Source organism: Apis mellifera, linkage group LG3 (genome assembly GCF_003254395.2).
Source record: "Apis mellifera strain DH4 linkage group LG3, Amel_HAv3.1, whole genome shotgun sequence".
In the NCBI taxonomy this organism is placed as follows: domain Eukaryota; kingdom Metazoa; phylum Arthropoda; class Insecta; order Hymenoptera; family Apidae; genus Apis; species Apis mellifera.
The window spans coordinates 3,566,400-3,587,991 of record NC_037640.1 but is presented as its reverse complement, the minus strand read 5'-3'; the positions used below and the strand labels follow the sequence as shown (position 1 = coordinate 3,587,991).

Genomic DNA, 21,592 nt, shown 5'->3' with positions numbered 1-21,592 from the left:
ACGTCGAGTTGGTTAGGAATTTTAATTTGAATAATAATGTTTTCAACTATGAAGTTAAACTTATGACAAGTTATTTATTGGTCGAACAGGTTGCGGCAAAACGACGTTATTGAACTGCCTGTCAGGCCGCGTGGGCTTGGACGGGGGTGAAATCTGGCTGAATCGTGAAAGGTTGACAAAAAGATGGCGCAGAAGAATCTGTTACGTGCAACAGCAGGACGTTTTCTTTCCCGATCTCACGTTACGACAGACACTCGAGGTAAGACTTTTTTCATCTTTCATTTTAGAAAATTATATCGTGTCGTAAATAAATATAAAGTTTCGAACGTTAATTCAATTTAAATAATGGTCAGTATAACAACCGTGAAGTGAAAATAAACTACGAGAATTTAATAAAAAAAAAAAAAAAAGAAAATAAAAATAAAATAATCAAATAGAAAGAAGAAAAGAAATTGATATTTATTTACTTCTCGTGTCCGTGACGAAATCTTTTCTCGTAAAATAAGAGAACAATTTCCATAAAAGCGTTCTCATCAAATGGCAAAAGTCGAAATATTTCCCTCCGCATGATAATACAGACCGATAAATTCCTACCATCGAACGATAAAACCGATGAAAACGGGTTCCCATTAAACCCAGACCGATCCCAATCGTACAATCCATCGAATTTGCATCCATGAACGCCATTACACGCGCGTGCAAAAAAAAAAAAAATTGGTCCATTTCTCTAGCCATGGAGCCATGTCATAAAACAATGAACCCCGAAAAAAAATCTGCGTTCGATGGATTCCGATAAAATTCGATGACCGTTTGTTTAATAGAATTTCTCTACAATAAAATTTCGCCACGCTCGAGCGAAATTCGATTAAATAAATCTTTTTAATTGGATCCGTATCGATGAACATTATGCGATCGAATAATTCTACCTATAATTAAATCTTAATTTCTTTTTTCTTCTTCTTATAGTTTGTAAATTATTACGATATTGATTTTTAACTCGAAAAGATTCAAATTAAATTTAACGAGGATAATTAATATCCACAAAAAATTGTCGAACAAGAAAGAATCGAGAGAAGAAAAGAAGAAAAATTAATCAATCAATTAATAAACCCGAAGAATACCTGAAAGAATAAATGATAATGATTGCCTCTACCCTTCGTATAATCTAAAAATAATTCGATGCTACAATTAATTACGGCTATATCTTGGAATGAACATTATATAAATTATTCAACCGTTAAAAATCTTTTCTGAGCACGTTAAAAAATTTTAATAAAGAGAAAGGAAGAGAGAGAGATTCGACAAAGGTTCAACGTTCGATCTTACGTACATGGAAAAATGAAAGAAATAGTCCAACGGGACATTTAAGTTAAGGAATAATCACCGGCCACGCAAAAATGAAACGCCTCATCGCCGAGGGAACTCGTAAATCCTCCATATTTACGTGGCAATGCAGACGCGCAAGTAGAAACGGACCGGCATAGCCAGACACGCTAGACTTGTGGATTCACGGGGGCGGTTGGCGAAATAGAGGCGGAATTGAAATCACTTGAAACGGAGCGAAAAATTAATGAGATTAAATCAATCCGATTCGAATCTCGAATAAAGTTAAATTCGTTTAAATTTGTAACATAATTTCGTCCGCTCTTCGTGCAATTTCTCGAATAATTCCGCGCTACTACGATTAATCACGGTTCGATTCGAACGATAAATTGTTCGATTTCTTAATTTAAAACCGTTAAAAATCTTTACTCGTTCCTGAACAGGAAGTGGCTGTGGATTCTGGTGTGTTTCCTCGTATTTCCGTGGAAATCGGCCACGAACCCCGCGCGCGTGCCAAGTTCCGCGCGAAATTTATTAAAGTTCACGGTAGAAAATTAGGAGGAGACCTCGAGCTTGGGATCGCGTGGAATGCGGGCCAGGAGCCAAACAACGACGCGTACCATTCCCGCGAATTTAACGCGCAGAGAAGGAGCCACCCATTAACGAATTGGCAAAGTTTATTCCTTGTCAGGTTTTGGCATTAAAAAGGATGTTTAGCTTTGAGCGAGATGTTTTTGGAGGGTGTTGAGAAATATGGCGGATTAACTTTTGAGGTTAGTTTCGATGGTATAAATAGGGGATACTCGAGGAGACTCGCGTTTTAGCTTTTCACGTGTTTTGAAATAGCGAAAGGATAAATCGTGGGGATTTATATTAGCAAATTTATTATTTTTTAAATTCTCTATAGAGAGTGAGAAAAAAGCAATTTGTATAATTGAAAAGATAAATCAAAATTTCTCCAAAAGTCTCTATCGATATCAAACTATTGTTCTACGAATACTCCAGTAAATTAAAGTATCTCCTATCCACAAGATCGAGAAAGATCGAAAGAAATTCATCGTATCGATGCACGGATCGTAAATACTACAATTACACGTCCCCCCGTGCATGCGCGACACATGAACCGATCCAACAGGACGTTGGCCTCTCTCGATTATACGCCAAGGGGGACAGGAGTCGCCCCGTGACAAATAGAGGGTGGTAGAGAAAGAGAGGGAAAAAAAAACACGAGAGGAGGAGAGACGGGGAGAGAGTTGTGGTGACGTCATAACTCGGTCAGTGAACCGTCGTGAGCGCGTGTCTTACGTGTTTCAAAAACATTCGGCGCCGTCTCTCCCTACGTGCATAATACGCTAAAGCTGCTGCCATCGCTCCTCTCTTTCCTCCCCCTTTCTCCCCACCGTGTCACGTCACGTTGTTTTCTTTTCGCGGGCTCTCGTATTTCTTCTTCGTGCCTTTCTCTCGCTCCATCACGACGTGCCCCCTGTCACCGCGCACTTATGGACGCGCCTTTACAACGCGACTGTTCTTCTCTGTAATACACGGCGTTCGAGAGAGGTGACGATTCTTCACTCGCGAAGAAAAAAGAAAAAAGATGGATAAATATATTTTGTACGAAAGATATCTCGCAAGATATCCGTCGATTATTGTTATTACATGAAGAAATCGATAAAATTTTAACGAGGATTAAAAAGATAAAAATTTGTCTTTTGATTTTGAAGAAGAGATACAATACGAGACACTCGGTATAATACGATAGCGCTCGTTCTCCTTTTCCACTCGTTTTCTGCGCAGTTTTCTTTTAACGACGAGTTCGTCCCAATTTTCAGTTTCTCAGCCTTCGGCCAGCTTTTCATTTCTCCCGCCAGCGGTGCATTGTTCTCTCCGTTTCCGTTCACGTGTTTTTTTGCTCACCTGGCCAGTTTCTTAACCGTTAAGCGGGTTTCCTTTCGTAGCCGCCTCTCGATTTCCTCCTTCGCTTCGATGGAACACACCGGTCCCACCGGTGATAACGTACACGCTTTCCAACCCGTTATCACTTTTCGTATACGCGTCTCTCTCTCTGCCTTTCTATTTCCTTGTTTTATTCTTCCATTATTCATCGTTGCCTTATTTTCATCTCAAGTTTGAAAGTGTAAAACTATCTTTCTACACCATAATACCAAAATCTTGTAATTAATTCTTTAATTCTCTATTTTCCACAAGAAAAGAAAAACGAGGAAAACATTTGCACGTATCTTATACAACAAAAAAAATTTGTTCGAAAATTTTTCTGTTAAATAATAGACTTAACAATCGTCCAAACTTTTTCCCAATATTTAAAATAATTAAAATCCCCAATAATTAAAATTATTTTTATCTTCGTTTTCATCTACCATTCCCCTCGAATCTAATCTTTTCGATCGACTGTACACTCGAATAAATTCCTCGAAAAGCCGTTCTACGAATCGTTTCACTTTCCCTTTTCACCGCTTCGTGATAGGTAGCGCGTCGTCGTCGTCGTCGTCGTGGTCGTCCGTCGTGTTCCTCGTCGTCGTCGTTGTGTAAACCAGCCGGCGGAGATGACGTTCACGGTCGTGAGCTCCGTTCTGGAGCGGTCCAGTTTCCTGCTGGCCGAGAGAGACGACCGCTATATACCCGCAGCGAAATATCGTCGGCCGCCACTTTCTCTCTCCGCATAACGGATCCTCTTGTGTAACGGACTCCCGGCTGTCGAGAAAATGGCACGTTCGTCCGCGGCGGCCAAGGCAGGGTGTGTCGACCGCGGCGGGATTCGCCTTAAGCCCCGTGCACACGATTCGAATCGATCGCCGGCGCGTGACGAACCGACATGACCGGACAAATTGCCCGTTTCGTTGAAACGGGTTGAAACGACGTTTTTTTCGAATAAGGATTCGAAGAATTTACGGTATTTTTGATTTAACGGGCGTGCGTTAAATTATATTGTTAGAATTATTTATGGGAAATATTTAACACGAGTTAAAATTTGTGAACTGTAAACTTGTGGTATTTATGTAAAAAAAAAAAGTATATAAAATACTTTTTATCGGTTGATATATACGTACGTACTTTTTTGTCAAATTAATGGAAATTTCTTACCGTTTATTTCACTTCGTACGTTTTTATTTCCATTATTCCACGGTTTAATTTTTCGATTACTCGTCGAGGCGAATAAAATTGGAGAAACTTTGAACAAGTTCGATTAAAAAATTTGGCGGGCGGCCAGGCGCATGCGCGTATCGCGCAAAATGGCCGATCGGCGGGAGACGAGAGAATCGAATTTCCTTTCATTAAGCGGCTTAATGGTTTCGTTCGAGTGGAATTTCAAATAGGCGGCTAGGAAACAATGGGCTGTTTAATTGGCTGTTTTACATTGATTTAACTTAACCAACTGCGTCGAGAGCCATTATCGGCCGTTTTATATAGTTGCGCATACTTTCCTCGAATGATTAAGTGGAACTATTAATCAGTCACATAATAGAATTTTAAAAGCCCACCATTGAAGCGCCTGATTCCAGCCATCCATTCGACCAGAAATATTAGTCGACAGTAATCGGCAGGGCCGAGAAACGATCCATTTTAATTGACAGATTTATGCTTGCGACAAATTGCCCCGAGTATACGCGGTGTAAATATTATTCCTGGGGGGAACGTTTTTTTAAATCGATTTTTTCAAGAGCCAAAACAAACGCCTAAGTTGGTACACCAAAATATTTTGAAAACGTATAAAACGACAGCTTCCAATCTTCCACGCATTCGTATTCTCGACACACGCGTTGAAATTTTTAAAAGAATTTCACTTCGATACAAAACAGCGAAGGAACACAATTCCAATAAGAAAACCAAGAAATTCGCATTTCTTTTTCCCTCGAAGAAAATAACGCTCGAACGAGGGAGAAAAATTCAAATTTCCATTCTCACTGTTCTCCTATCCTCGCGCGAATTCCACGTCGACCGCGGCGATCAACCATTTCAACCGCTGGCTGGAATTCCAAACGCGACAGCGACCCACTACGTTTCCCTTCGGCTCCAACACGCTTGGCCTCGCGTGTCCCCGAATTATCAAACGCGCGCGTGAACGCGTTTCGAGGCGAGGAAAGTCCAAGCACTACGTGCACAGCCGTTCAAGAACGATGGTGGCCCCGTCGTCGTTCCTCGTCCCGCTGTTCGAACGAACAAGGTGTGGCACGGTGACACGAAACACTTCCTCTCTCGTTGCAAGAGATTCGCGGCTTCCTGCGTTACACAATTCCCCTTTGGACGATTAACTTGATCCTTGAAGATCCTTTTTTCTTTCTCCCCTTCTACTATTGGATCTCTTTTTATCGACCTCCAACAAACAACAGAGAAGAACGAAAGAAGCAAATATTCGTTCGAAAAGAAATCTTCGAAATTTCTCTCTCTCTCTCTTTCTTGCAAATTCTTTTCTCGCTCGGCAACGAGATCTAAAGAAAAAAAAAAAAGAAGCGAACCCTTTCTCGAAAAAGCATAATGTCGGTTTCGCAAGGAGGAAGGAGGGAGGCTGTTGCAACGTTATCGTAATTGATTTAACGATCACGATTAACGAGCGGACCGGTGCATCCCCGGGGGTACGTGTCAGATGGTAATAATAGACACAAAGTGGGCTGGATGTTACGAAACGGAAATGCACGTCCACGCCGCCGGGTTTTGCTTACATTTGTGTTTAATGCGTAAACGGGGCCGTGTCTTGGGTTAAAAGGCGGCCTCCTCCTCCTCCCCTCCCTCGCTCTCCGTAAACTCCATCCGAGATACCGATCTTCCATCGCTATCCACGCAACCCTACCACTCTTTCCCCGCCGCAAATTCAATCCACCTCGATCTCTCCCTCCCCCCTCCCCCTCAATTTTTCTTTTCTTTTCTTTTCGTTGTTTGTTTTGATCTTATCCGATGTTTCTGTTCGCGTTATGTTACAGTACCAGGCGAGGCTCAGGCTTCCGGACACGTTCTCGCACTCGCAGAAGATGCAGTGCGTGGATCATATCATCGAGGTCCTCGACCTCGCCACCTGCCAAGACACCAGTGAGTATATTATAGATGGATACGATGATTGATGAATGGATCGAATGATGCAATTTTATATCGTACGCGTGGAAAGGTATCTGGACGATTCGAAGTATTGTTATAAGAAATAAAGCTGTCTGAATATCCGAATTTGATCAAGAAATATATATATATATTTGAATCGAATGATTATGGTATAAATAATTCGAAGGGAGAAAAGGGATAAATAAATTCATCTCTGTTCCATCCTCCAAGATCGTTTAACGATCTAGCGATTTCTTCTTCTAGCTATATTCACTTTCCAGCGGACGATAAGATTAAAACGCTTCTAGCTCGGTATCGCGAAAACTAGGGCGATCTTTCGCCTCGCGAGCATGTATAAATTCGCCGTAATTTGTTTATGGGCGGCGAACGAGATGCCAGTGGCAATTTACGACTTCCACCGGTAAGAAACGGGCCAACCACGGCCGATGGTCGGTCGCGCCATAGCCGTCGTCGTTGTTCCGGCGATTTCGATCCCCCGTTTCCGGGATCGTAACTCATTCATCTTTCGCCGTTAAAGGCTCGTGGAATCGTTTGTTATCGAGCTCCGTGTTGCGTTGCTCGGATTTGTTGAACGTATTTTCTGGGGGCGTATTTTCGATATCGCCTTTGGAAAGGAACTCTTTGGAAATCCTTCTCAAGATTTACAGATTTAATTAAAAATTTTGACTTCCATCGCATCGCGGAGAAGATTAATATTTCGATGTTTGATTTTTTTTTGTGATTTCTTTGAATTTTGCTTTGAAATCGAGGGAAATGTTACAATGTTTTTTCTGGATGGTCGAATTCGAAAACGATATACGTTGAAAGTAATTATTTTTTTAAATTGTGATATTAAATATTTCATGTTTTTATAAAATTTAATAATTATGGAGGATAAGGCAAAAATAGTATTATAAATTTGAGATAAGAATTTTGAAGATAGAAAAATATTTTTAACCTGATTAATTTTGTTGAATATTCTTTTATATTATAATATTTTTAATCGCCCTAACTCGAAATAAAATGAATCCAATGAAATAAAAATTTCCTTTTAGGGGGAAAATCGAACGACTTTCGACCTAATTTCAATCAGATACTTGGTATGATATAGAAGATAATAGAAGATAATTAATTACGTGAATTTTTGGCATATAAATAGTGGAAACTATTGATTAGATATTAAATTCGATTGCTTTCTGAATAGTTTGAACGATGAGATCCGTTTATGAATTTTTTAATGAACTTAAGAATATTTATTCTAGAACAATAGTGGAAAAAAATTTTTAGAATTTTCCAAACGTACCAACAAACTTTTCAGAAAACAGAGATTTTATCATTTTTTATTTCCAAAAAAAAACCACTAACTAACGTTAAAAAATGAACACGAAAAATTGAAATTAAATTTGGAAACATAAAACTTAAATTCAAAAAAAAAAAAAAAAAAAGAAAAAACAACGGGTAATATTTAGTTACAATATGAGAGAACAAAAGAGCATTATATTTCCTTTTTCCTTTTTTTTCATTTTCCATCCCAAATTACTGAATCAATGAAAAAGTGAAAGGTGCAGCTGAAAAGCGATCTCCGATAATGCTTTTATTGGATATCAATCCAACGTTTCATATAACCATGCATACGAAAAATCATTTTTCTCCTCTCTTTATCTTTTTTTTTTGTTTTTTCCTTTCATTTTGACAAGGAGGAGGATTGACCTATGCGTTGATTAGCTCTCTATCGATCGAAATCTTCTTCCTTTTCTTTTTTCACTTCCTTTCTTTGTACAAGAATGCCACAGATTTATCGCGAACGTAATCCAATTTCGAATCGTTTTTGAGTTCGACAAAACGCGAGACAAAAGAAATAAAAATACACTTTTTTCATATTTTTAAAGAAAATGAAATAATCGAAATCAATAAATCGATCCAATTGATAATATAAAATTTGAGATATTTCGAAAAAATTTTAAATAATGATTTTTGTTTTCCCAAATATCTCCAAAAATTTCGTCAATCAAATTTATTTTATTTCAAACGTGTCTGGCTCAGGTCCGTGGGTACGCCACCACCCAAAGGACTCACGAAAGCGGGCACAATTTAATTAATCTATTTAAGAATGAAACTTATCGAGAGTTGCTCTTGATATTTCTCTTTTCAAGTGGACAATGCATTCAAAACTTGGTCGTTCTTCAACACATTGTTCACTGTTGAAAGAAAACAATTTTCAAGAGGGATACTCTCGACAATTTTCTTTCTCGAATAGATTCGAAACCCGTCGGTCCTCCTTGCGGAAAAGCGTCGAACATTTCACTCTAACTTTTGCGTATTTCAATTTTTATATAATATTCTATTCTAATAAAATTTCCTGCGATTTAAAATCATACGATGCCTGAATCGAACCACCAACACCATTATTACTTTTTCTGTACGAATTATCCAGATATCGTTCATCAGATCACGTTCGATCATACATTGATTAATTGTGAAGTGAAAATATCGAGACTGGTTTAACCATGTTATCTCTTTCCCCCATTATCATTAATATTCTTTATTTCAGTTATCGGAGATTACACGAAACGAGGACTCTCCGGTGGCGAGAAGAAAAGGACGAGCATAGCCTGCGAGTTGCTTACCAATCCTTCGCTCATGTTGCTCGACGTAAGTTTCTCCAAAACGAATAATAATCTTATAAATTGTTGGAACCATTGTATTTGTAGAGGAAGAATAAATTTTCCAATTTAACCTCGATAATCTTGATATTTGTTCGAGATATTGAACGGATATTTTATATAAATTGGAACGATAATCCAGGAACCGACGAGCGGGTTGGACTCCCATTCGGCACAGGCGTTGATTTCACGGCTGAAGAAGTACGCGGAACAAGAGGGGAAGAGCATAGTGATAACAGTGCATCAGCCAAGCTCGAGGATGTTCCACAGTTTCAGCAAGATCCTGCTGCTGAGTCGTGGCCAAGTCGCGTATTACGGCCTCACGGCAAATATCGGCAGGTTTTTCTCCACGATCGGACTCACCCTCCTCCCCCACTACAACCCCGCTGATTTTATACGTGAGTAATAACGATTTTCTTTCTACCATCCGCTCGCGGGAAAATTTTAAGATATCTTCTCAAAAAGAAACTCATAAATTATCCATCCAAGCATATATGTGAAAAATTTCAAAAAGAGAAAAGTAACGATCGAATCATCCGTCGAAATAAAAATTCACCTCAACAGTGGAGCAAATAAAGGGGCCAGAAGAGGTTCGGGAGCGCATCGTTGCAGCGGCGAGGAACGCGAGACAGGGACCTGACTGCCCGCCGGAACTTCGCCCGGACTACAATCCAAGCCAACATCCGCTCTGCGACCATCTGATCCATTATCACGAGCACCACATCAGCCACAACGGTATTGCACGATCAATTGTGCATAGACATGCCAAGTGTCTGTCTGTCTATGTATCGCGGATACGTATCGGGCTGGAGTTTAGTTGCGGTTCCGGTTCAGCCGTTTAAAAAACTCCGGGGGATCTCTCTGGGTGGTGGTGTTTCTGGGTCAACGTGTCTGCGAGTGCTTTCGATCGATTTTATTTCTTCCTTCCCCTTTTTTTCTTTCTCTCTCTCGTTTCGAATTATCCATCGATTTCGATCGTTGAAATTAGGAAATGATTTTCTTTTCTCCTTTTTTATTTCATAAATAAATCGTGGATCTTTCAAGATTCAAAGAGTTGCTTATTAAAAAAAAAAATCCGCAAACACGTATAATAATCGAAAATCAAATTCGAAATTTATTCTGAGAATTCGTGGCGCGATTAAAACCAGATTTCACGATCCGAATGAATGCGAATCATTTGTAGCTGTTAACGTAATCGTTTCCTCCAGGCGTCGATTGATTAACGGTTTATAAATGGACTGTCGAGCAATAAGCACGGGGATTTTTCGCTGGAGGAGGGAAGGAAAGGATGATTCTTCTCTCGTTTTTTCCCTTCCTCCCCCTTTCGTGTGCAAAGGTCGATCGAACGATGGCCGGGGGAAGAGGGGAGAAGTATCGTCGAGGAGAAAACATGGCCGACGCGAGATGGATCGCACGTTTTGCACGTTTCATTCCCCTCGATCGTGATCTTCCATTTTTACAAAAATCCGTTCGACGACGTCCACGTTAATCGACAAATTTCTCGATCGAAGAAATTTTTCTGTTCGAAATTCCTTGCGAAATTTTTAATAAATGCAATTAACCCCTGTCAAGGAATTTAATTAAAGGGGGGATTATTCTTTTGATGCATATTATATCTTTCGCGATTCTCTTTATAGTTTTTCGAGTGTTGAGATAATAATAATAATAATGAAATTCGAAAAAGTTGGGAGGGTTCCTCCTCCTCCGCAACATCTTTCATCGTGTCGATGATTTACAGTGAAAGAGGACGAAGGTCGCACGCTGTGGTTAGACACGCAAAGCCATGCCAGCAGCAGCGCCAGCTCCGCGGACGACGACTATACCTGGCAGTGGCCCACCAGTTTCTGGTCGCAATTCAAAGTGAGTATAACATTTTCCATTTTCTTATTCTTGCTGGAGAACAGCACTCTGTTTGTTCAGATTGATTAATTCCCTCGGAGACAAGAGATTAGAAAATTAACGAATCGCTCGTTTCCAAAAAATATTCAATCGGATCCTCCGTTCAAAATATCATTATGCTTCTCGAGTGAAATTCGTGAGACGAATTGGAAGGGAAGATGTTGAATATCGTCTTCTTCTTCTCACAACGAAGAGAAGAAGAAGAAGAAGCATTTATCGTTAGAGGGACGGGATGAACCGGATTCGGTTCCGTTATTTGCCGAGAAACAGTGACGTCAGTTTTAGCAATTGAAAACAGAATCGTCACGAGATCGTCCCGCATGATGCTCCGCTTCTCGTTAACTTTCCGATTTCACTTCCCTTCCCAAAGCGCCATTTTGAATATTTTCCCTTTCCACTCGTCTCTCTACAGCATTCGAGCAACAAACAACTTTTTTATTAGGGAAAGATCAAATAGAATAAGACACACCTTATTAGATCTTAAATAAAAGTAAATTTCAATTAAAAAAAAAAAGAAAAAAGTATCGATGCAACAAGCAAGACTTTGAAATAAAGGAGATAAATTTTCGGATGGGAGAAGGCAACAACAACGAGAGGACTAAGAATAAGAAGAGAAATTTTCACGTTGAAGCGAAAAATGGCCGTCGTCACACGGCCACATTCCACCAAGTGAACAGCGGTTGGAAATTATGTAGGGCAACCGCGTCGATCTCCTCGGGAAACAACGCCTCGGTTTCGAATTGGCCTGCACAAGAGAGAAGCGGCCGGATCGAAGGAGAGATCAAAAAGTTTGATCGCATTGCGCGCTTAATAGAGCATGCAAACGGCAATATGAAAATTCAGATGAACGGTATGCAGAGAAAGAGATATATATATACAAAACAGGGGGGGAGAAATAGATAATGGAAATGAAATCGCGATTCAATTTTAAAATTCGTGGCAAGTCTTTTAATATTTAGCTAGGTGTAACGTTATTCCAGATAGCATCCCCTCCTTCTTTGCTTCGCTTCATTTTTCTCGGACGAAATGAAATCTTCCTCTCTCAAAAGAAGAATAATTCGAATAATTCTGTTGCGTCGCTCGCTTTGGTTATTATATTTTATCTTTTGTCTTCTTCAGAGTTGTAATCTCTGTTAATTTCTTTCTCCGAGTTTTTGAGTTGGTCAAGTCTGAATGAGGTTTGAATCACGTGAAAGACGTGCAATTAAACAAATGGTCGAAATTGGAAAAGGATGAGATGGCTGTTCGCCATTGTTTATCATAAATCATGAGTGTACAAGTTCTTTCTGAAACTGGTTTCAGATAAGAAACAAAGCTTCGGGGGTATTCCTTTTGAAAAGTGAAATAAAGCGAACAGCACGAGCACCGCGGTACAAGTTTCGCAGAGTAGATAACAGAATTGGATAAGACAGCAACAAGTTGCGATTTCATTTTATTTCGCGGAATGGAAGAAAATGAGGAGCAACTTCTTAAATCATTCCGATCGGACAATTTATCAAAATCAATTTAAAATATCTTGCGTACATTAATTTATTAAATCAACAAATTGTACATCCTCTACGGGAGCAAGATATATCGAATTATATTCGATTAATTAAACGAAACTCGATAAATCTTAAATCGATCGATTAATATCAGCAACGATTCTATATCAGGATAGCAAAATACGTGTCGAAAGAGTACTCGTTTCTATCAAACCGATAATGAAAATGGAATTGAAGAAGAAGAAATTAAATTTTCACGCGCATCCACTAAATTTTCCAAGACGGATAACAATGGGAAAAATTCCAATGAAATGTCAAATCTCGCTCTTCCTTAAGAATCAAGAAAACCTACTTCAAATTGCATTCTTTCTCCAATAAAAAAAGAATAAATCAATCTTCTATCCATCTCGAAAATTTTCCAATTTCTATCGAATTCTATCTTCACGATTTTCGAGAAATTCCTTCTTGAATCTCAACTGAAACCAAATATCATAATGAATCGTTATCGAGTCGAGATCTTCGATCCTCTTCTCGACGAATTTATCCTGGGGGGAAGAAGGGCGCGATTTCATGGAGGAAAGAGATAAAAGAAAGGTTTAAAGAGGAACGCGCCACGCAGAAAAGAGAACTAGGCCGCGTTTACGCGATTCGCCATATCCGGATAATTACAACGACCGGTATGCCTGTTGATTGTGGCATGCTTTGTGCTAACGCATCTCGCCACTTGCATCACTTTTACCAGATTCAACTATTCCCAACTCGAGTTCTTTTTTTTTTTCCACGACGGTGAAAGTCATTCTTTTTCTTCTGTATCCAAAAATTGGTGGAAAGAATCGAAAAAAAGGCTTTTGATTTTACAATATTCGATCAAGTTAATGTTCAATTTTTAAGATCGTCGAACGAGAGGGCAAGATTAGAAGATTCTTGGCGAATCTGCACACGCCATTCGGATCTATGGATCGGTTAATGATCGAGCGATTAATGATATCGAACAGTGGCCGCATGGTTAAGCAGCGTAATATAGTTGCAGTTTAAAGAGGCCTTCGAAACCAGCATTGTGAAACTTTGCGTTCTATTTCCTCACGGCCGCTTGATATAATTGAACTGCACCAAAGAGGTGTACCGAGCAACCTTGCATTGTGACATTGCCGAGCACGGGGGCAGCGTTATAGCGAGCACGCCGATTAATAATCAAGCCGTAGTATCTCTTTCAACCTTACAACTCCTCCTTCAATTTTTAAGATAATACCTCATCAACCGCCGCGATATCTAGAATGATCTTGTTCCCTTGACATTTCGAAGAAAGAAATTTTTTTTTCTCGAATTTGGTACTTGAATTTTTTTAATAATAATTCTTCTTCTTTTTTTTCTTTCTTTCTTTCAACAGGATGCGAGATAAGATACGGGATAAAAATGTGACAATTTTAATTTCGAGAGAATTTTTGTATCGCGGATACAAAATATAATAATCGCCGATGACTTTTTTAAAATTATAAAATTGTTTGATCCTTGACTGGCAAGCAGGGATTAAGATTGTGAACTTTGATATTTCCAATGTAAATTTAAAATTGTTGCATTTACTTACTGTTCCGATCATATTCCAGCGAGCGATCGATTTTTATTATTATTCATTTTTCTTTTTTTCTCTCTTCTTTTTTTTTTTAGAATTTATTAAAGATTCACACTCGTCACAGAAAAATTTTTTATTTATTAATCGCCTTGAAATATACGATTGAAATCCTTGTTAACTTCGATAAAAAAAATATTAAAAAGGAATACCTTCGAAATATATCCTTCGGAGAATCGAAAAATTTTTCAGGATGGAAAAGTAATATCGAGTGATTAATTAAAACGAATTTATCCTTGGCTGATTTTAGGTATTATCAGAAAGAAACTTTCAAGAGGCACGGCCTCGGATGCTGTCTCGTCTCAACTGGCTTCAAACGATAGCTCTCGGCCTGCTTGCTGGACTGTTGTGGCTAAGACTTCCCAGAACCGAAGCGGCACTTCACGACATCCAAGGATGGATGTTCTTCAGCACCACGTACTGGATGCTGTTCGCACACTTTGGCGCACTCTCCAGTTGTAAGTATCTTTTTTTCTCCCTCTTATTATCCATCCCATATTTAATTTAATTTTAAAATTTTGAAGACAAATTTTATTCATCATAAAATGCTACGATATTAATTACTTCTATCTCTATCCTCATTCTTCGATGAGATTCTCATTTCGTACACGCGATTATAATCTTATAAACTGCTGGATTTCTTACTCATTCTTGAGATTCTTTTTTTTTTTTTTAAACTTCTCTCGTTAAAATCTCAAATTTCTCTTCTTCTTCTTTTTTTTTTTTTCTTTACAACGCATCGAAGAACAAGAAAATTGGCGGACGGGAAAAGGAGGTCCAAAGTTTGCCAGGTAGTGGTGGGCACGCCGCGTTGTGCACGTGGTTGCGCAACAGACACGTAGAGTCTCAGATATGAGGTAGATTGGTTAATTGAGGGACGACGACGTGACGCTCTGAATCGGCCATTCAGCCGAACGCGCCTTTTTTTTTATTGCAAAGATTTGCAAAGGACCAGAGGAACGGTCAATCAAGACGTTAGTATGTAGGTCGTGCCGTGACCCACTTACAATCCGGCACGGCAATTGAGGCCCTTTTGTCGACTGTTGCTCCGAGCTCGAAACGACCGTGACGAATCTCAGACGGGGAATCAGACTGTGTATAGAACGAGTTAGAAATTCGCCGGCGAAAAAAGGAACGAAACAAAACTCCCTTTCAGAATTATTTGGGGAACGGAGACGAAAGGGAAACTTTTCTTCCAATTTTCATCGTTCTCCAATAAATTGCGTTGACGAGCTTCGAATTGAAAATTTAATTTTCACCATAGATCATCCATAGAATATCCGTATATCCATCCTTACGACAGTATTATCCACGAGAGATCGTAATAAAAGCGATTACACGTCGAGATTACACGTCGTAAAAGTTGTTTCACCTAATTAAAATGGAGGAGGAAGAGATGAGAGAAAGAAAGGAAGAATTCAGGTGACAAACGGACAAAGGATAAGGTTAAGCGATAAAATTGAAAAGTTAATAGGCACTAGACTATTTTTAGGAGGCGCATAACTTGGACCATAGACACGGTCGCGGGGCTAGGCTCGCCGCCATACGTTCGCCGTTTTACAGTCATTGTCCCTTATACCCCGGTAGAAAGTGAAATGGCTGCGGCTAGACACTAAAAACGAACTTGAGAATGAGACGAGAGAGAAAGGAAAAGAGAGAGAGAGAGAGAGAGAGCTGTAAAAACTGATTTTAGCGTCCTCCTCTCCCTTCTATCTCTCAGTCGTTCATCCCGACTTTTTTTTATTTTTTATCCTTCAAAGATATCAATTGCAACTGGAAGGTTGAATCTCTTCTATATGTTATACGTATCTATAAAACTTTTTATATTTCTTATAATTTCTTTCTCTCTTTTTTTTTTTTTGAATTATTTTACAAAAATGTTACAAAGAAGTTTTATTTATCTTATGGACGATGTTAAACGTTGATAATTATCTCGATATTTAATACGAGTGTTTTAATCTCTTACGATCCTTCGTTTAGCCTCTTCGAACGGCAATTAAACTGGGATACGTCGATACATTCGTGTATCAAGGTCTAATATTTGCGTATATATCATAAAAATAAAATCCTTTCATAGTTTCCAAGAGAGAGAGAGACGAGAGAGAAGAAAATATCCCCTTTACAATCTCTACTATTTGCTCTCGAAGAACGTTTCACGTACAATCGATATAAAAATCGCATTCTATTCCACGCTTCGAAACATCTCCTCGTCGTTCCAACTTTACTCGATTAATCGCCAAATTTGCCAAACCAATCTACGTACAATTCGTGTTCGACGAGGAGAAAAATGGCAATACTTGGCGAATCGACGAATTAATGAAACGGAAACGAAATTTTTGTTCCAGTTCCTCCGGAACGCGAGGTGATCAACAAGGAGCGGCTTTCAGGATCGTATCGGCTCTCGGCCTATTACTTGGCGAAAATGGTCGGCGAGTTGCCGCTTACGATCACGTTGCCCGCTGTCTACCATATCATCAGTTACCCGATGTTGGGCTTCCACAGTCCGGCAGTTTTTGTCACCCTGCTGGCGTTTCTCTTACTCAACACCATCGTCGCGCAGGTACACCCCTCCTCCTCACCCTTTCGATCGGTCGGTAAGAGCGGACGAAAGAATGGTTCGGATCCAAGGACACCCATCCGCGAGATTATTTCTTCTCGTTTAAGCGGTTTCTTTTTTCTTTAACTATAAACTGGTTCCGCTGATTGAAACGCGATCCACTCCTTCCTTTTTACTTCGAAAATTAATCAATGAAGTAATATGCCACGCCTCGTGCCCATGTGCGTTCGAGATTGATAATTTAATAATAAAAGAATCGAGTTAAACGAACGAACATATTATCGAATTTAATCGATCGAGTAAATTTCTCCTAAGATAAATCTGATTTTAATTTGCGAAATTAGAAACAACAGTGTCGCGATCGCGATGAATTTCTTTAGGGGAACAGGAATTTCGCGGTTTCCTTTTTATCACGGTCGTTCCTTCTCCCCCTACGACGATCGACCCAACCCTCGACACTGTCCACCCACGGGCCACGGTATTATAATCGGTGTTGTGACATGAAAGGCGGCCACGATTTACTTTCGAAACCACCTACCTATTGACGGAAATGAGTAACTCGACGCGTTTCACAACTCGTGGCCGTGTTTAATGCCGCGAAATCGAATCGATTCCCGATTAAAGTTCAACCGCGACCAAATTTAAATGACGCGTTATCGTAGAGAGCGCAACCTTCCCTCCGTCGCGAAAATTGTATTATTATTCCAACGATATATCATTACGGTTTAATCGAAGAACGATCGATTTATTATAATTCGCAACGGCGAAACGAAATCCAATCGTTCATCAAATCTTCGATCGACAAAGTAATATTGATCGATCGTAATTCGATTCCTTGATAAGATCGTCAGAAATGAAACGTTCCATTTTCCTTCCTGTTCGCAGAGCGTGGGATTCTTCGTTGGGGCATGCTGTTTGGATCTGCAGGTTAGCATAACAGCGTCCGCGCTCTACACACTGGCCACGCAATTGCTCGGCGGTTATTTGGCCACAGCTGTCCCACCGTGGCTCGCATGGGCAAGATACGCGAGTATGGTGCACTACGCCTATCAGAACATGCAAATCCTGGAATTCGGCGTTGGCGAACCGATCACGTAAGCTCTACTATTCTCACCTACGCACCAATGAATTTTTGATAAAAAAAAAATTACTTCCCCCTCTCCCTCGCAATTGGATCCTAACCCCCCATATCACAAGACACGATAACACTACAACTCGGTCGCGAACATTCGAATAATATCTTCCACTTATCTGACTTATCGACACGGCAACGTCCTCCTTGGATGATTCCCGCAGATGCTCGCAGCCAAGCAAGTTCCAGGAATGCAGGAACGCCACGACGATACCCGTCTCGGCGATCCTCGAGAGCCAGGGAGGCGCAAGGGGTTCCGGTCTTCCACTGTGGGCGAACACCGCCGTCCTCCTGGCGTTCCTCGTCATATTCCGCACCCTGGGCTACCTGGTGTTGCGCTACTATCGCGTGCCCAAGTGAAACGGCGCGCGATGAGAACCGCCTTTCCACACTGCCGCCACAATCCACCGTACGACACTGGTGGATCCGGCCGCGATCGACGGACGTCGTCACGGCCTCGCCGCGCTAACGGGAACCTCGTCAACGTCGTCATTTCGTCGTTCGAGCTTCCGTTTCACCCTTCGTTTCGTGTGCATCGATCGAGATATATATATACATATATATATATAGAGGCAGAGAGAGAGAGAGAGAGAGAGAGAGAGAGAGAGAGAGACACTCGAGACCGAGATATTTATTTTTCCAGGATTGACACGCGGAATTCGGGGGTGGTAATGAAAAGATAATCCTGATAAACTTTACTCGAAGCACCTTTTTTTTCTTTTTTTCGATCGAGAAGAGGATGATGAGTGATGATGAATAATAAATCGAATCCAACTTGAGGATGTTTAAGGATTAAAGAATTATACTCTTTCGGAATCGCTGTTCTATTTATAATGCTCGTGTGTACGAGTAAAGGGAGGGGAGAGGGGGGGATAAACACGCGAATTTCGAGGATCAATTCTTGGATTCGTCTTTTCACGACCACCTGACTAATATACTCCACTCTTTGATATCTTAATTATCGAGCTAGGACTACTACTACTACTACTACTATTTTTTATTATATAATTGTACACCGCATCATACACGCAGAAATATAGAATATATACCTCAGACAGACAGGGAAAGAAAAGAAGAGAAGAGAAAAGAAAAGAAATCAGCGACCTAAGCGAAACGAGGGGTTATAAACGAGAGCCGGAGGGGTTGACAAGGAGCGAGGAATTTTGGGGAGTTTTTTGCGCTCGTTTCCGCTAGCGGCTGGCCACGAGAGAGAGAGAGAGAGAGAGAGAGAGAGAGAGAGAGAGAGAGAGAGAGAGAGAGAGAGAGAGAGAGAGAGAGAGAGAGAAACTCGCGTCACCGAGAGACTTGGCGATGACTATATATATATAAGATTGTACACGTAGAGATTTTATATATATATATATATAGATAGACAGATAAGTAGATAGAGATATATATATATATATATATCACTCTGTCACGTGGAGTAAGATGAAGAACGTAATGGAATGGGAGAATGCATGGATGACGAGTGAGTGAACGAGGAGGGAGACTCTTTTCTTTTTGATTTTTCTCGCGGAAACAAGGGTATATATAATACGATAAAGCAAAGATACGCGTGTATTTTGTGTTTCAAAGTGTGTACGTATGTACATGATGATACTCGCGAGTGAATGGGATCGAATGTGTGTGGAAACGATGAGAGAGAGAGCTGTTTCTTCGTTCTTTTTCTCTCTTTTTTTTTTTAATTTTCTCGTTTTTTGGAAGAAAAAAAAAAAAGTTGACCGAAAGAGATCGCGAACGCGACAGATCGAGACGCATTTTTACGACTACGAATCTTTTTCTTACCACTCTGAATCTTACTACTACTACTCTGAATCGAAGAAGATGAGAAGATAAAAAATAAAGTAAAAAAAGTGAGAAACTTCGAGGAGAGAGAGAGGAGAGAAATGAAAACCTCTATATATTATATAGCGTCGAATTCACTTCAGCCTTCAAACGTTTCGAAGGCGTGAAAAGGTATGAGAGGAAAGAAAAAGGGGGGAAGGGGGAGAAGAATAATAGGGAAATAAGAAGGAATTTTTTTTAATCGTTCTTTTAGCGACTATCCACGTTTTACTTTCTACTTTTTATTACCGTTGATGAAACATGATTCTACCTTGCTACCAAGACGATAATATCTCGCCCCCAGATGGCAAGGTGGACGAGCTGCTGCTAATTCTATGGATTATGATAATTACATCTTCTACCACTTAGTACTTTTTATTATTGGACGCTGTAAAAGCAGCGTTGAGGGATTATATCGAGCGAGAGTGAGAGTGAGAGTGTATGTGAGAAAGAAAGAGACAGAGATGACCGTTCATATACGCATATATATATATATATACATATACATACATACATATATAAACATAGGCTGCCAATTTTCGATCGATTTGTAGAAAGAGGAAAGCGATAAAAAAAACGAAGAGGGGGAAGAAATGTGACGAAAAGCGAGAGGGGCATACGTGTGCATAGCGAGAAAGGGGGGAAAAAAAAAAGAAAAATTTTTTTCTTGGGAAAGATTTTACGAGTTTGGACGAATTTGTGATGAATTTTAAGGAGGGGAGGAGAAATCGGAAATTTTATAGCGGTTAATTGTTTGCGTTACACGCGTGCCGTGTATATATATATATTAGGCGAATATTAACGAATAAAAATAGTTCGAAATAAAAAAAAAGAAGAAAAAAAAAATTGCTCGGAAAAAAATATGGAGATAAAAATATATACGGTTATATACGGAGAAGGTTCTTAAAGTGGTTTATACTTATAAAAGATCCGGAACTCTTTAAATCGATATTAAGAATTGTTGTTGGAATTTGGCGTAGATCTATGTGATGTTTTTCTTTTTTTTTTTTTTTTAAAAAAAGCTTGACACGTTATGGGGATCCAATTGAGACATTTAATCGAGCGGTGTAACAAATTCATTGGCTACTTTGTGTACATAGAAATTCTATATATATATATATATACATACATACGAAAATTATATTATATATATATAAACTATAATAATTATTATTATCATTATTACTACTATTAATATTATTTTTATTATTATAACTATCATAATTATTATTTTTATTATTATTCTAATTATTATTATCGTATGTACAAACGAACCACGGACTGAACGAGGAGGCACACGACGTTTTTCTTTTCTCTTTTTTTTTTCTTTTTCCTTTAATCTTATTCGCGCAGGTGCGGGGGGAGAAAAAAGAAAGGAAAACGATACGATAAAGAATAAAAACTACGTATGATTTCCATTCAGAGATTTTTTTTTTTTTTTTTTTTACAAAACGATCCAACAAAATCACGTTCGAATGAAAAAAAAAGAGAAGAAAAGGAAGAGAGAGAAAGAGTTGTAATCGTAACTACTCTATAGTTTAAAGGAGAAAACGAGATTGAAAATCTTTTCCTCCCCAAAAGTAAAAAACACGTGCTCGAAAAACTCACATTCATACACACGCACACACACAAAAATACATATACGCAACACACAGTAGAGAATACGTACCGAAATCGGTGGAGAAAGAGAGAGCCAGTGTTCGTTAATAAATAAAATAGCACAATTGAAAAAAATATTAGTTAGGATGGCTGACACGTGAATCGATCGAGAGGAAACGCTGTGTGTCTTTCTTAGTCGGCCAAACGAATTACGTGCGACGATTATGTGCGACGAGCCGGACGACTCGGCGAACCGTTTGCACGGCGTTAATTCATTTTACCTTTCCCAACCGAATTGGAACGAATTTTGGGGAACCATCGCGCGACCAACGATCTTGCATATCCTCGCTCGATATCCCGCCATCGTTAAGAGACCGTCAGAAATGAGAAATTAGAATAGAACGAATTTGTAAGGAATCGAAGAGAGAGAAAGAT

General features: G+C 39.5%; 1 protein-coding gene across 4 annotated transcripts in view; it reads left to right on the top strand.

The window, feature by feature from the left end:
- Positions 1 to 20,579, top strand: part of LOC410967 (ABC transporter G family member 22) — a 145,800-nt gene extending 125,221 nt beyond the window's left edge. For all 4 annotated transcript variants that reach the window (XM_026439743.1, XM_026439742.1, XM_026439741.1 and 1 more), the window contains 10 exons: positions 90 to 259; positions 6,258 to 6,363; positions 8,921 to 9,021; positions 9,175 to 9,430; positions 9,597 to 9,767; positions 10,771 to 10,892; positions 14,293 to 14,500; positions 16,388 to 16,602; positions 17,485 to 17,693; positions 17,896 to 20,579. In XM_026439743.1, coding sequence (XP_026295528.1) covers positions 90 to 259; positions 6,258 to 6,363; positions 8,921 to 9,021; positions 9,175 to 9,430; positions 9,597 to 9,767; positions 10,771 to 10,892; positions 14,293 to 14,500; positions 16,388 to 16,602; positions 17,485 to 17,693; positions 17,896 to 18,091 — 1,754 coding nt within the window. In that variant the 3' untranslated portion in view covers positions 18,092 to 20,579. The remainder of the gene's footprint in view (positions 1 to 89; positions 260 to 6,257; positions 6,364 to 8,920; positions 9,022 to 9,174; positions 9,431 to 9,596; positions 9,768 to 10,770; positions 10,893 to 14,292; positions 14,501 to 16,387; positions 16,603 to 17,484; positions 17,694 to 17,895) is intronic.
- The last annotated feature ends 1,013 nt before the right edge of the window (positions 20,580 to 21,592 follow it).